Below are 12,939 nucleotides of genomic sequence, written 5' to 3'. Positions count from 1 at the left end.
AAATTCGACAACTGTTGAGATAACACTTATCACCTGTTATTGCTTGCGCTAATAACACCCGCAGCGTCGAAATAAAACAAACCAAGCGATTTAATATTTCTTTTTTAGAAAACTTTAATTTTTATTCAAATATAAACAACATACAATATATGATACGTTATCTTTATGTAATAATTATAGAATTTGATATAACCAAAACAATACGAGTTTTATAGCAATAAAGCAGAACACTCCTTATTAGGAAAAAATAAAAAAAGGAATGTGTGAACAAAATAGTGGAACAAAAATATATAAAAGATATCACCAAGATTAAAGTAATTCCCTCAAACTTTGAACCGACTTTTTCAGCAGATCTTGTTGTGTTCTTGCATGCTTTACTTCGAGTTCGGCCAATTCAATTAAACTAAAAAAAATGTGTATTTAGAATTTGCGGCAATTTTTAAATCAAACTACCTCTTCCTAAATGCATGCAGCCTTCGCGTTTTAAAATCTAGTAACTCTTCTTTCGCTTGTGCAGAAATTGCTTCAAATTGCTCACAAGCTTGAGACTGCGCTGCTTCTGCCTACAATTAAATATAATGGTTAATGTAAAAATACAGACTTCGATAAAAATGATAAAATAGCTAATTATTATTAATTGTGTGAAAATTATTAATAACATGCACATTCCCCTAATCTAGTGCTCAGTTATCAGTAATAAATAAATACCTCTTGTACTTCAGGCGCCTTTACCACGTAAGCATGTCATTAAAAATATACATTAATACAAAATACTGACTAAAATTCTTAATATGTTAGAAATGTAACCCAAATATATACAAATACAATTATATTACAGCGATAAAAATTATAAGCATAACATACCGCATGAATATCCTTATTTTTATGTCTGGCTTTCTCCAAGGTTCTATTGGCATTCTCATAATTCACCAAACATTTTAGTCGCCTAACTAGTAAAGCTCGTGCGGCCTGACTATCTCTCATGTAGTACCGTAGAGTATCGGCTAGTTTTAAATCTTGGTCACTAGCTACTCTACTTTCAATTTTCTACAAAAAAAAATAACAACTTTTTGGAGGAACATTTTACTTGGACCCACATAAAATTTTATTACTGGTAATGAATGGACTGACTATAAAGGACTGATAGTTTGTTTTAATTGCATTTTTAAATTACTGTTGCAATAAAACTGCATGTAGGTGTACAGTAAATTACTATTACATTAATTAACAGCAAATACATAAATCATTCTTACTCTTGCTCTTTCAAATGTATCAGATACTTTGGCCAAAAATTTATCCAATGGCCCAGGATCATTATTGGCAAGTTGTAGCACACCACCAGAGATCTTGATGTAACTGTCAGCTAGTTCTACATAAAAAAGAAAATAGATAATATGCAACAACCACAAAAATTATACCTTTGTGTTTTTCAGTCATTTTATCAGTTCGATGAGTAGCTTCTTTTAGTTGATTGTGATACTCAGTTAACGAATTCATTTGTTGTTCAAAAAAGTCATTTACATCTCGAACAGTGGCGTTAAGATAGTACTGATCAGTAGTGTTTCCAATTGATTTAACTAAACCACCAAGTTGTTGTAATTTTCCCTTGGGGCGAGCACATAGGTCTTGGTCGTACTCCAAAAAAACGTGTAAATGAGAATCTTCTCTAAATACAGAATGACTGGCAAGACGTGTAAGAAATACTTCATGCATTGCAACGGTTTTTTTAAAGGTTGCTAGATATTCACTAAAAACTACTTCTTAAAAGATGTTTTTGTTGATTTTTATTTCTTACGCTTCCAATTCTTGCTTCATTTTTGTAAATTCCTCTTTAGTCATCGTCCCTTCACCTTCTCCTAAACGTTGGAGTTTTTCACGTGAGGCATCAAAATTTGGACGGGGTGGTGGCGGCGGTATCTGCATCACACACAATGCACCTCGCATTCACCAACTTTATTAACACTTACAATATACCCTGCATACTTCGGATCCTCCTCATACCGATCATGTAACCATATAAATTCCTCGTGTTGCCGAACAACCAAGAATTCTGGTTTTTGAAAATTCTTCATGGTAGTGCGAGTATGTACAGTAAATTTAACTTTATCTTTTTCACTAAGAGCATCAGAAATATCAACAATTAATGTATTATCTATTAAAGGGACATTATTGCCCTCATCTTGGTTGGATTTGTCCGTCTGTAATGGATAATTATCCAATTAGAATCCTGCCCAAAACGATAAGAGGTTATTTTATACAACAAACGCCCCTCCTTGGAACGACGTTCTCACTTATAATTTAGATGTAAATTTAGTAATGACAACAACACATGATCGCTTACCATCTTCTACACAACAAAAAAGGGTTTAAATCATCAATTTTAACAAATAATCGGCATAAGAACAATCACAATCACTGCAATGATGGCGTGCTGTCAACTGTCATCACTCAAATAAACGTCATTTCGTGGCACAAGTTCTCCCAACATTATATAACTTCACACTTAATTTTGTTACAGTTAATTTTAATTAATGTTAAGTGCATCTTTTATACATAGACTAAACTATTAATAATAACGTCGATAATGATGTACCGTGTTGTTTATGTTCAATTAGTATGTAATTATTTTAATATATTCAGGCCACCTTGTTGGCTACTCTGCGTTTTCCGTTTGACAAGTGGGCGGATCTGTTGTCCCGTTTCCTAACCTCAATATGCAAACGAACTAGTTTTTAAACATTTATAAGCTAAAAATAAATCGACAATGACTTCCATGGTTGTTCGCGCGCTGCAGGAAATCTTCCAGCCTAACGAAGAACGACTCATAACATATTGCCATGTCAGTAAATACATGAAGAAAAAGAAAACCTCTTTCTTGTGTCTTGTCAGCACGACGAGCCCCCCGATCAATATAACAATCGTACAAGTGAAAGAAACCGATAAACACACTCATAAAAGAAAGCGCAGTTGGGCTCTAGCTGAACTCAAAAATGTGGACGGCTACAACGAATCCAGTGAGACACAAGAGTTCGATCTTCATTTTGACAAATTGTACCGTTGGGTGGCCACAAACGTGAAAGAACGCCACTCATTCATCCACCATCTGTGGAAGCAAGCGGTTAAACATATAATGAAGGATATGCCGACGTTCAAAAATGTGCCGTTGTCGTGGATCACCGAAGACGCCGTCACACCAGAAAACAAATTCGTGAGTTCGCCACTGCTTGGAGATAACGACTTGACTGAAGATTTTCAAGCGATCACGGATAAGGAACAAGAAGATTTGAAGAGGTTAATGTCTGGATGTGAGTTTGCAATTAGTAATGCTGAAGCTTTTATGGAGATATTAGCAAGAGACTTGTCTCTGTTGGATGGTGAAAATGTTCAATGTGTTCTGGCGTCTGAAGAGCAAGTGGAAATGTTAATGGGTCAGTTGAAGGTAGCGATTGATGAGGCTGATAGACTTGAGAAACAACTGGATTCGTATGATGAGATTCTTTGTCATGTTAGAGACACAATGGAGAAGATGGAAAAGAAGAACTCGATGATTTCTGTGGTGGATAAAAATAACCAGTTGTTGTTACGGGAGCTTGAAAATATTGTGGTGTGTTGAAATTGTGTTATTATTGTTTTGATAAATCGTAAATTGTAGACACGTTTGGACCTCCCCAGGAAATATCAAGAGACTTTAGAAGATGCCGATTTTACAACTCCACAAGGCCTAAAAGCGGCAGTGGAAGCTGGTAATGCGTTAAAAGTTGCAATGAATTCAGACATCGATAAAGCTTTGCTGCAAATGACCGCCGTTCAAGAACAGAGGCGTAGATTTGAAAAATATAAGGAAAAATTTTCGCGTAGTATTTGTAGGCAGTTGAATAATTTATTCATTCATTATGGTAATCATAAAGGCGAGTCTGATAAAACAGTGGAAGGGTTAATATTGCCTCAGCACAGTGGCGTTCATAAAGAATTAAATTCATATATAGACCTAATGCACTGGATTAAAGTAACACTAACAAATTTATTTACCATTTATAAAATTAAATTAAATTCACATTTTAGGTCATGGATAGAAAGTCCTATGATTCCTTAAAAAGTGTATACACTAATTCACTAGGAAAATTGTATGAACGAGATTTAAAAAATTTATTTGAGCTTGCAAAAACACGAATTGCGGCGCCTGGAATAGCAACGTCACCTACCACTCTTATTGGCCTAGATCGCGACATGTGGTCCCTAGAAACAAGTACACACGACAGGAAAACTTATAAAGTCACGTTAGAACAAGTATTGACACAACTTGAGCCCGTTTGTTTACAGGAACAACAATTTTGTGTTGCATTTTTCCAGGTTTAATAATTTCTTTGCGCTTAATCAAAGTACAAAAATTATTTTCAGCTTGATGTTTTGAGTCCAAGCTCCAAAAATACTTTAACAACTCTTGATGGCCCAGAAATTGATGTGAACGTCGTTTCACCACGTAAGGCGGAAAAACAAATTAATGAAGACGTGCGGAACATGATGAGTAATTTATTTTCATGTTTGAAGAGCGAATTAGATAGTTTGATTGATCATATCAAAAGACAAGATAGCTTGTGAGTTTAACAAATTGGATATTTATTCACTGACGTAAAACTCTAACTACCCTCTCGAAATTAACAACTATTTTTTTTATCACGTATGATATTTGTGATGGGCTAACTGTCACACTCATTGGATCAAATCATAACAGAAACAGTTAATTTTGTTAAAGTTAGTGATCCAAAGAGTGCATTTCATGGTTGGGATATAGCTACTTCATGGTCACGAGCGGGTAATGAAAGTTTTATGGCAGTTAAACCGTCCTTGAAAAAACTATACCTAATACCTAAAACTATTTTCAGTTACTGTATGTATGTGTTAGTATGCCTAAACCAACACGTAATGTCAGCACAGAGTACATTCTTAAGCAATACGTTCGCCTCTGTACTCATTGAAGTCAAACGTTCGCTAGATCAGTTTATGCAAATGCAAATAGACTCGGTCAAAGAATGTAAATTGTCAAGGAAATACAAGTGTGGGATTTTGCCGTATGTGTCCAATATTGAAGAATTCGCTCTAAATGCGGATTGTTTGCTGAAAAGTGATAGACGTGCAGATTTGGAAAAGTGGTACACTAGACTCGTTGATACTATTTTAGAATATATAGCGATGCACTCAAATGATCATCACAAAACGCCATCACAAGTTATAAAAATGGGTAAAACTTTAATATTTGTTGTTGTTATGTCTGTGTTTTTAATTTCAGAAAATTACCATCATCTGTATTCACTTTTGTCTCAGTTGAAAATATCAGTGCTGGACGCGCAGAGGAAAGAGGCTAAACAGAAGTATAACGATGCTTTGCAAGGATATGTTACTTTGTATTTTGGTCGTCCCTTGGAAAAACTAAATGTAAGGAGTTGTTTAGATTTTTTCTGCAATTATTCGTTTATCTCAGAGTAGCTATCATTTTTAATTAAAAATAATTTCAAGACTAGCGGATTTAAATGTTTAAATTGTTAATATTTTCTGATATAACCAGTAGTTAAACATTTTTAAGTATGGGGGAAATTATTAGGCCGAGGATACCAGGTACCCACATCATATTTACGCCCCGAGCGTCACCCATCGTAGTAGGGTTCATCCGACTAATGGCTACTTTCATGTTTTCTAACATTCTGTGACCCCTATAGTACGAAAAAATAGATCTCCCGTTTCCGTCTGTTTCTTTGTGGCGTCTATCATCTGTATCGATTTTTACTGGAGGGATAATCGCTAAAACTGTCGGACCGATTGTTGTCAAATTTCATACGTACTTAAGAAAATCATCTAAACGGTAAAACACTAACGAAAATTCGGCTAATCATTTCCCCCAACAATTTGATAACGTCACTCAAAATTTTGCATGGTCAAAACTATTTAAATTTTATAAAATAACACACTCCTGCATTTATTACTTATTAATGAGTTTTTACCCTAGACATCCAAATTTAGCACAGTTGGCATGGAAATTTTTCAAAAAATTAATTTTTACCCCGAATATTTCGAAAATCATGGTCCCACACCATCAATGGGCAATATTTTTCAATTCAGCACGTCGAGATCTGTCGCAGAATTTTTAGACAATTTTTTCGAAAGCTCTATTTTTCAATATGAAATTTCTACAATTTTTCGAGCACTTTCGAAAATACTGAAAGGCATATTTATGTAGATTTCAACCTCCAGAAGCTATTTTCGGTTTACTCTCTTCAACCTTGACAGTTTGTCCAAAGGCTCTATTTTTCAAAATGAATTTTTTTTCTCTTTTTTGACCACTTTTGAAAATTACCGAAAGAAGTTTTTTTGGATTTCTTGCAGAAGTTATTTTCAGCTTCATTTCTTGGGCAGTTCCTACCATTTTTCCAAAATCGCTAATTGAAATATGGCAATTTTTAAAATTATTAAAAGTTTGGACTTTGAAGCCTAATACATATTTCGAAAATCGTGGTACCAGACATTAAGTACGTTGCATTTTTCGAATCAGCACATCGAGATCTTTGCCTTTGAATTGTTTAAGTATTTTAAGACAACTTTTCCAAAAACTCAATTTTTCAATACTCTCCCTTATGGAAATTTTACCATTTTCCGAGCACCCTCGAAAATTACCAAAAGGCATTTTTGCGTAGATTTAAACTTCCAGGAATTATTTTTGGATTCATTTCTTCAAAAATTCCTACAGAGTTTCAAGAATCGCGAAAGGAATTATGGCAATTGTTAGAGTAAGGAAAAAACATTTTGAAATCGAATATTTCCAAAGCCTTGATCAGAGACTATCAACACGCTATATTTTTCGAATCTGCACGTCGAGACCTCTATCTCACAAATCTTTGTGGATTTTTAGACAATTTTCAAAAGCTCTGTTTTTCAATATGAAATTTTCCACCTTTTTCGACCACTTTAGAAAATTGCCGAAGAGTTTTTTTGTACATTTTGACCTCCAGAAGTTATTTTGGGCTTCACTTCACTTCAATTTTTCCAAAATCGCCAGTTGAATTATGGCAATTTTTAAAAAATTTATTTTGAAACCGAATATTTCGAAAATTTTGATTCGAGACCATCATCAACACGCTATATTTTTCGAATCAGTATGTCGAGATTTATATCGTAGAATTTTTTGTGGATTTTCAAACAATTTTTCCAAAAGTTCTGTTTTTTAATATAAAATTTTCGACCTTTTTTCGACCACTTTCAAAAATTGCCGAAACAGGCTTTTTGTCGATTTAAACCTCCGGGAGTTATTTTGGGCTTTATTTCTCAATTCTTAGACAATTCCTACAATTCTTACAAAAGTCGCCAATTGAATAAAATTATGGCAATTTTTAGAATTTTTTAAATTTGACTTTGAAAGCGAATATTTCGAAAATCTTGATCCGAAACTGTCAACGCGCTATATTTTTCGAATCAATACGCCTAGATGTTGTATTCCAGAATTGTTTGTAGATTATTAGGCAATTTTCCCAAATGCTCTGTTTTTCAATATGAAATTTTCGCCGCTTTTTCGACAACTTTCGAAAATTAGCGAAAGAGTTTTTTTTTATAGAATATATAGCGGAAGTGGAAGTTATTTCTTGACAATTCCTACAATTTTTCCAGAATCGCCAATTCAATTATGACAATTTTTAGAATCTTTAAAAAACAGGAAGTTGAAACTGAGTATTTCGAATAAGTTTAATTTTTTAATTTTAATAAAATAAGTATTTCGAATAATTTTGGTCCGGGACCATCAACACGCTATATTTTTCAAATCAATAAGTCGAGATCTAGAATTTTTTATGTACTTTTAGACAACTTTTCCAAAAGCTCAATTGTTCAATTCTCCCCACTTATGAAATTTTTGACATTTTTCGACCACCCTCAAAAATTACAACAAAATTAAAATTTTCGGCTTCATTTCTAATTCATTCATGCTCTCTCTAATAATATGACATCATTTTTTTAATACTATTGTATATAAGCGTAGAAAAAAGTTTAGAGTATTGCAGAATAATAGGAAATACGATAATTTTTTCGAAAATATAAAAGTTTTTTTTTGTTTCCGGCAAATAATGAAAATTTACACTGTACTATAATTTCAGACATTTTTTGAGGGAGTCCAAGCAAGAGTCGCAAGTGGTGTAAAAGCTTCAGAAGTTAGTTATCAGTTGGCATTTAGCAAACAGGAACTTCGCAAAGTGATAAACCAGTATCCTGGAAGCACGGTAACTATAAAAAGCTAGAAAAGTTACCATTGTAACATCAATTGATAGGTGAAAAAAGGATTAGAATCTTTGTACAAAAAAGTTGAAAAGCATTTATCAGAAGAAGGAAACTTACTACAAGTAGTGTGGAGAGCAATGCAAGAAGAATTTATTAGACAGTATAAAATGCTGGAAGATTTAATCCAACAATGTTACCCGGGATCAATGATTAACTTGGAGTTTACAATAGACGATATTTTACACTTCTTTTCAGATATCGCGAGGTCCCACTGAAGAAATTCTAACTAATTGTAAGTACGAAGTAATTCAATAAATAAATCAACTGTATTTATCATGTTGCTGCAATGCGCAAACAAAACCAGCATTGCACAATTTTTATTAAAAAAAATTAAATACAAAATGGTTACAACTTTTGTTGTTTACAATATTCCCACATCACAATGGCGCCTGCTACGTGGACATTTAGCGAACGGACCATACCGAATTGCGGTATCTCGACACATTTATCAAGCAGAGGAATTAAATTTGCCGGAATTCCCGCTTTCTCATTACTAAACAGAAAAATATACATAAAATAAATAAAAAACTAAACGTATCACCTACCCTAATACAAGAACTGTCAATTTCGGAAACTCAAACTGCTCCAACTTCACACTTTCGGCGGTTTGTTCGGCCCCTACAACGCAATACCCTTCTTTTTTAACACCGACGATAAACTCTTGCAAATCTTCAACTTTCACGTCCGATATATCCACCCAATTTTCCGACGACATGCTCAAACTTTTGAATTCTTTCTCTAGTGTGATTTTCGAAGTTCGCATTATCATTTTTTTGATACCAAAGACTTCACACGTGCGTGCTAATCCTCCTAAGTTGGCAGGTTTTTCGATAAGGGACGTTACTAGAATGAAGTCATTTGTCTGAGTACTGGGTTCAGGATTATCCAGTAGGTCTTTCCAAGGGGTGACTTTCTTTTGGATATTTTCATTGCACCTATTAACAGCTCTATTTTTTAAAGTAGTAGTTTCTGTCTTTACATTATCACAGTGGTCGAATTGGACGTATTTGAAATTATGACGATTGGAAGCTGCCCACAAATTTTCCCATTCGATTTCAGTGACTCCGTTACTTTTCGGGATTTTGTAGAAAACAGTGGAACAATCAGAATTTTCCAGGCTGAAATAGTCGAGGAATTCGTGATGAATGTTAGTAACGTCAAAGTTCGCGTTGGCTGTAGCTTCGATTATTTGTTTGAGAGAAGTGTGAAGAAATTGATATTTTTGTAAAAACTCGGACTTCTGTGCTGTTATGGCTTTGTCATGGAGTTTCAGGAGGGCCACCTGGAAGTCCCGTGAAGTAGTTCAAATGGTAGTAAATAAATCTTACCTGAGAAAATACGCGTAGTCTAAATTGCGCCCCCATTGTGTAAGGTAACAGAACTTCTATAAGTCGATCCCAATGAGTTTCTTTTTGGGACACTATTAAATGATAAAGGACGGGTATAAGTCCGGAGACCGCTGAAGGTCTATTATTATCGATTGTTTTTAATTTTTCTTCTATATTTTGGATGTAAGTGTGGTCATTGTTTATTAATAATATTAATAACCACTGCATTAAATGCTTAACAGAGGGTTGATGGGTTTCTGATATGAAACTGTCAACCAAAAGTTCGATTAATGTGGATTTTTCTTCCGTCACGTGTTTCTGAAGCAACATTAACGTCTGCAGGATTCTCAATTTTTCTAAATGAATCTAAAAATAAACAACGTCGACTAGTGAAAAACAAAAGAATTTTTGTTCACCTGTGAATCTGGGAAATATCGTTTGGAAAAATGCTTCATGTACCTTTCTACTAAATCCGACACAAAGTTCCCTACTGTATTATTTCTAGAACTCGGCGATTCTTCATTTATTAAAAACAGAACTGATTCAAGAGCCCACAATCTTGTAGAAATTTCTTCTAAATTAGGACTAAAAGATTTATAAATATTTTTATGAAAAATACATCAACTCACTTGTTTTCAGTTGGTAATGTGACTCCTATTTCTTGACAGACGTAGTAGTCGACTCTAAATTACGTATGAATTAAACTATGCATATTTTCAAAAATCCACTTACCTTTCGCTTTTATTCACTACAATTCCATGCAGAATTAATTCAACAATAACAGAAACAAATACACGACCTGTTTCAGGTTTTTGTTTAACTAAATGAGTAAGTTTTTCAGACAAAATATACGCAATCGAATTTGCACTATTTGAAATATCCAACAATTTCCACGAAAACTGAAGTAATATTTCACAAAAATCATTATTTTCTAGCAAATGTGGCTCAAATATTTGTGACAAAAATTTCGTTGTTGTGGTTCTACAATTATCACTTTTAATTAAAATTACAAATTCATCAAAACATCTCTCCATAAATCGAAGCACTGTGTTCTGCTGAACGTGTTTTAAAATTAAGTCCAGATTTTCGAGGATTGTGATTGTTACACTATTCTGGGAGTCTAGCGCGTTTTCTAAAATACCAACTGACTCTTCTAGATCTACTATTGAACAAGACTCACTTAAGGACTTGATCAGATTTTTCACAAAAAAGTTTACTATTCGTTCGTTTTTAACATCAAACGTTTGAACATATTTCTTGTAAAATTGTACAAACTGATCGGTTTGAATATTATTTATACTAAGTACTCCAAAAGCAAGAATTTTTTGAGCGTCATTGTGCGACGATTCTTCAATTAAAATATTAGACGCCTTTTCTAGTAGCTTCTGTGAAGAAAATTTTTCAGTTAAATGTAGTAAAGTTGCAACGTGTTCAATGTTTTCAACGAAATCAAATTTACTTATTAAATGATTTTCTAAGTCAGTGCTTTCAAAATAATCTTCAAGCATCAACAGCTGCTCTGAGTTAGTTGTGTTACTTTGGAGCATGATTTTAAAGTCTAAGTCTACGTGTATTAACTGAAGAATTTTTAAACCTACTGTGAAACGTTCCAAGTCTTCACTGTCACTATTTTCTACAAAATCAAAAATCTGTTTGTGTAATTCATCGCTCAATAAGTGAATTTGTTCTTCATTCATTTTTATAAAATTTTCGAATAAATTATCATCACTGTTTCGTAAAAGTAGAGACATTTTGAGAAGATCGTTTAAAGAATCAACTTTCCAATTTCTTGTGCAGTAATTTAACACCACTCTAATGCAGCCACCTCTAATAAATTTATGAGGGATAAGTTTAAGTTTTTTAATTACGTTTTCAAGAAGCAATAGCGGAATTTCAAAATTAGTGGCTTTGTTAAAAACGTTGCTATAAAGCCCCCAGATGGCGGCAGGAACCCATGATACGTTTAAACTCTCAGAAAGGAGAATATTAAAATGAGAGTTGTCTAATTTGTTACAAAAAACACCCATTTCTTGAAAAACATTTTTAGAGTCAGCGTTATACTCGTTTTTATTAATCGCCGAAAATAACACCACAATGATTTTTGAAAAATTATGCCAGTCAGTTTCATTTTGCAAAATAAACGTAGCTACATTATAAACAACAACGTTTTGCGAGTGATTTAAAAAAATTGTGTATAGACAAGACCTCCACAAGAAGTCTAAATTTTTCACTGAGCTGAACATAGATAATGATGGTTCAACGATATGTAACTGCTTTTCGTTGGACACATCTAAAAGAATAAAATAATTTTTCCACATCTTTTTCATGTCATTAGCTCCTGTTTGCAGGTGTTGTGGAAGACATGACAAGTTATCACTATTCAGAATAATGTCCATACTTTTACCCAACAAATACATCGCTTGTCTTTGTAAATAGTGGCGTTTGTCGACTATGCAATCCGTTATAAGAAACCAAAAATCGTCACATTTTAATAAATTAAAGTCATCTCTATCAAACTCAGGTTGAATAAATTGATCCAAGCACATGCAAAGTACTTCCAACTTTTTTTCCGTTTTAATAAAGTCAAACGTTTTTGATAAGAAGCAGTTTTTGCTTTCTTGATCACACACGCATGTGTAATTTGGAAAAACATTAACTATAATAAATGTAATGAGAGGTTTTACTGATCCTTGCAAAACCTTTAAAACCCCCCCTTGAAACTGATCAAAATCGTCCCCCGTGAAAAGAAGGGGTTTATGTTCACGTTTGTAATGTTCTAAAATTACGTTGAATAAATTTATGGCGTAGTAAACTTCGTCCGAATTTCGACCTAACCATAGTTTGTCAACACAGTAGGTCACAGTTTGTGTTATCAGTGTATTTGTATCTGCATTTATTAATAAAGCTGTCTTAAGGATGTCGTTACTCAAATCCACGTTTATGCTACTGTTGAAAATACAGTCAACAGAAAAGTGTATTTTCTCACATGAGCCTTCCAAGAGTCTTCGATGTTTGAGCTTGATTAAAGGGTTGAAAGCTTGAGGACACGAACACGTTTGTATCAAATTATCCAAAGCGTCGTTCGATAGTACGTAATCTAGTATAGAACACGATGATTCCATTGTAATAATAGTAACAATCAATAAAGCTTATCCAGAAATCAGCACACACAAAATATACAACAAAAGTTAGGTTAGAGAGTTGGACCTACACGTCAGATGCAGTTTGACCTACCTTGTACAAACTTCTGGGTCTACTTTCATTTACATTCACAAAAAATTGCTCAATACAAAAT

The 12,939-nt window shown here is 33.7% G+C and overlaps 3 protein-coding genes across 5 annotated transcripts; 1 reads left to right on the top strand and 2 right to left on the bottom strand.

Moving 5' to 3' along the window:
- Positions 1-85: 85 nt before the first annotated feature.
- LOC135126951 (sorting nexin-6) lies at positions 86-2,445 on the bottom strand. 2 transcript variants are annotated; one of them, XM_064053201.1, is made up of 9 exons: positions 2,342-2,445; positions 1,968-2,198; positions 1,796-1,917; positions 1,419-1,747; positions 1,254-1,369; positions 865-1,047; positions 709-726; positions 454-563; positions 86-403 (listed from the first exon to the last, which is right to left on the bottom strand). In XM_064053201.1, the coding sequence occupies exons 1-9, from the start codon at positions 2,342-2,344 to the stop codon at positions 310-312; spliced, it is 1,206 nt and encodes a 401-aa protein (XP_063909271.1). In that variant the 5' UTR covers positions 2,345-2,445; the 3' UTR covers positions 86-309. The 2 variants fall into 2 exon arrangements, with proteins under 2 accessions (XP_063909271.1, XP_063909272.1); XM_064053202.1 differs by lacking the exon at positions 709-726.
- Positions 2,446-2,542: 97 nt separating this feature from the next.
- Sec3 (Secretory 3) lies at positions 2,543-8,667 on the top strand. Of its 2 annotated transcripts, none has more exons than XM_064053199.1 (8): positions 2,543-3,601; positions 3,653-4,006; positions 4,063-4,350; positions 4,399-4,595; positions 4,884-5,239; positions 5,288-5,433; positions 8,136-8,258; positions 8,307-8,667. In XM_064053199.1, exons 1-8 carry the CDS (start codon positions 2,765-2,767, stop codon positions 8,529-8,531), a joined length of 2,526 nt encoding a protein of 841 aa, XP_063909269.1. In that variant the 5' UTR covers positions 2,543-2,764; the 3' UTR covers positions 8,532-8,667. The 2 variants fall into 2 exon arrangements, with proteins under 2 accessions (XP_063909269.1, XP_063909268.1); XM_064053198.1 differs by having other exon boundaries at positions 2,543-3,604.
- LOC135126948 (uncharacterized) lies at positions 8,584-12,872 on the bottom strand. Its single transcript, XM_064053197.1, has 6 exons — positions 10,377-12,872; positions 10,274-10,327; positions 10,061-10,229; positions 9,645-10,010; positions 8,862-9,598; positions 8,584-8,809 (listed from the first exon to the last, which is right to left on the bottom strand). The coding sequence occupies exons 1-6, from the start codon at positions 12,764-12,766 to the stop codon at positions 8,662-8,664; spliced, it is 3,864 nt and encodes a 1,287-aa protein (XP_063909267.1). The 5' UTR covers positions 12,767-12,872; the 3' UTR covers positions 8,584-8,661.
- Between the last annotated feature and the right edge of the window lie 67 nt (positions 12,873-12,939).

This window comes from Zophobas morio, unplaced genomic scaffold (assembly GCF_036711695.1).
Source record: "Zophobas morio isolate AGI-343-1 ecotype UQ-CSIRO unplaced genomic scaffold, CSIRO_AGI_Zmor_V1 ptg000011l, whole genome shotgun sequence".
Taxonomy (NCBI): Eukaryota; Metazoa; Arthropoda; class Insecta; order Coleoptera; family Tenebrionidae; genus Zophobas; species Zophobas morio.
The sequence above is the reverse complement of the archived record's forward strand: the minus strand, read 5'-3'. Positions and strand labels throughout refer to the sequence as shown.

Coding starts and splice junctions, on each gene's coding strand:
- LOC135126951 (XM_064053201.1), bottom strand. Junction 1,918..1,967: donor CGAAGTATGCAGGGTATATT/GTAAGTGTTAAT, acceptor TGTGTGATGCAG/ATACCGCCGCCACCACCCCG. Junction 1,370..1,418: donor AATGACTGAAAAACACAAAG/GTATAATTTTTG, acceptor TTTTTTATGTAG/AACTAGCTGACAGTTACATC.
- Sec3 (XM_064053198.1), top strand. CDS start 2,765: ATGACTTCCATGGTTGTTCGCGCGCTGCAGGAAATCTTCCAGCCTAAC. Junction 4,351..4,398: donor TTTGTGTTGCATTTTTCCAG/GTTTAATAATTT, acceptor AATTATTTTCAG/CTTGATGTTTTGAGTCCAAG. Junction 4,596..4,883: donor ATCAAAAGACAAGATAGCTT/GTGAGTTTAACA, acceptor AACTATTTTCAG/TTACTGTATGTATGTGTTAG.
- LOC135126948 (XM_064053197.1), bottom strand. CDS start 12,766: ATGGAATCATCGTGTTCTATACTAGATTACGTACTATCGAACGACGCT. Junction 10,328..10,376: donor GTAGTGAATAAAAGCGAAAG/GTAAGTGGATTT, acceptor TACGTAATTTAG/AGTCGACTACTACGTCTGTC. Junction 9,599..9,644: donor GACTACGCGTATTTTCTCAG/GTAAGATTTATT, acceptor CGGGACTTCCAG/GTGGCCCTCCTGAAACTCCA.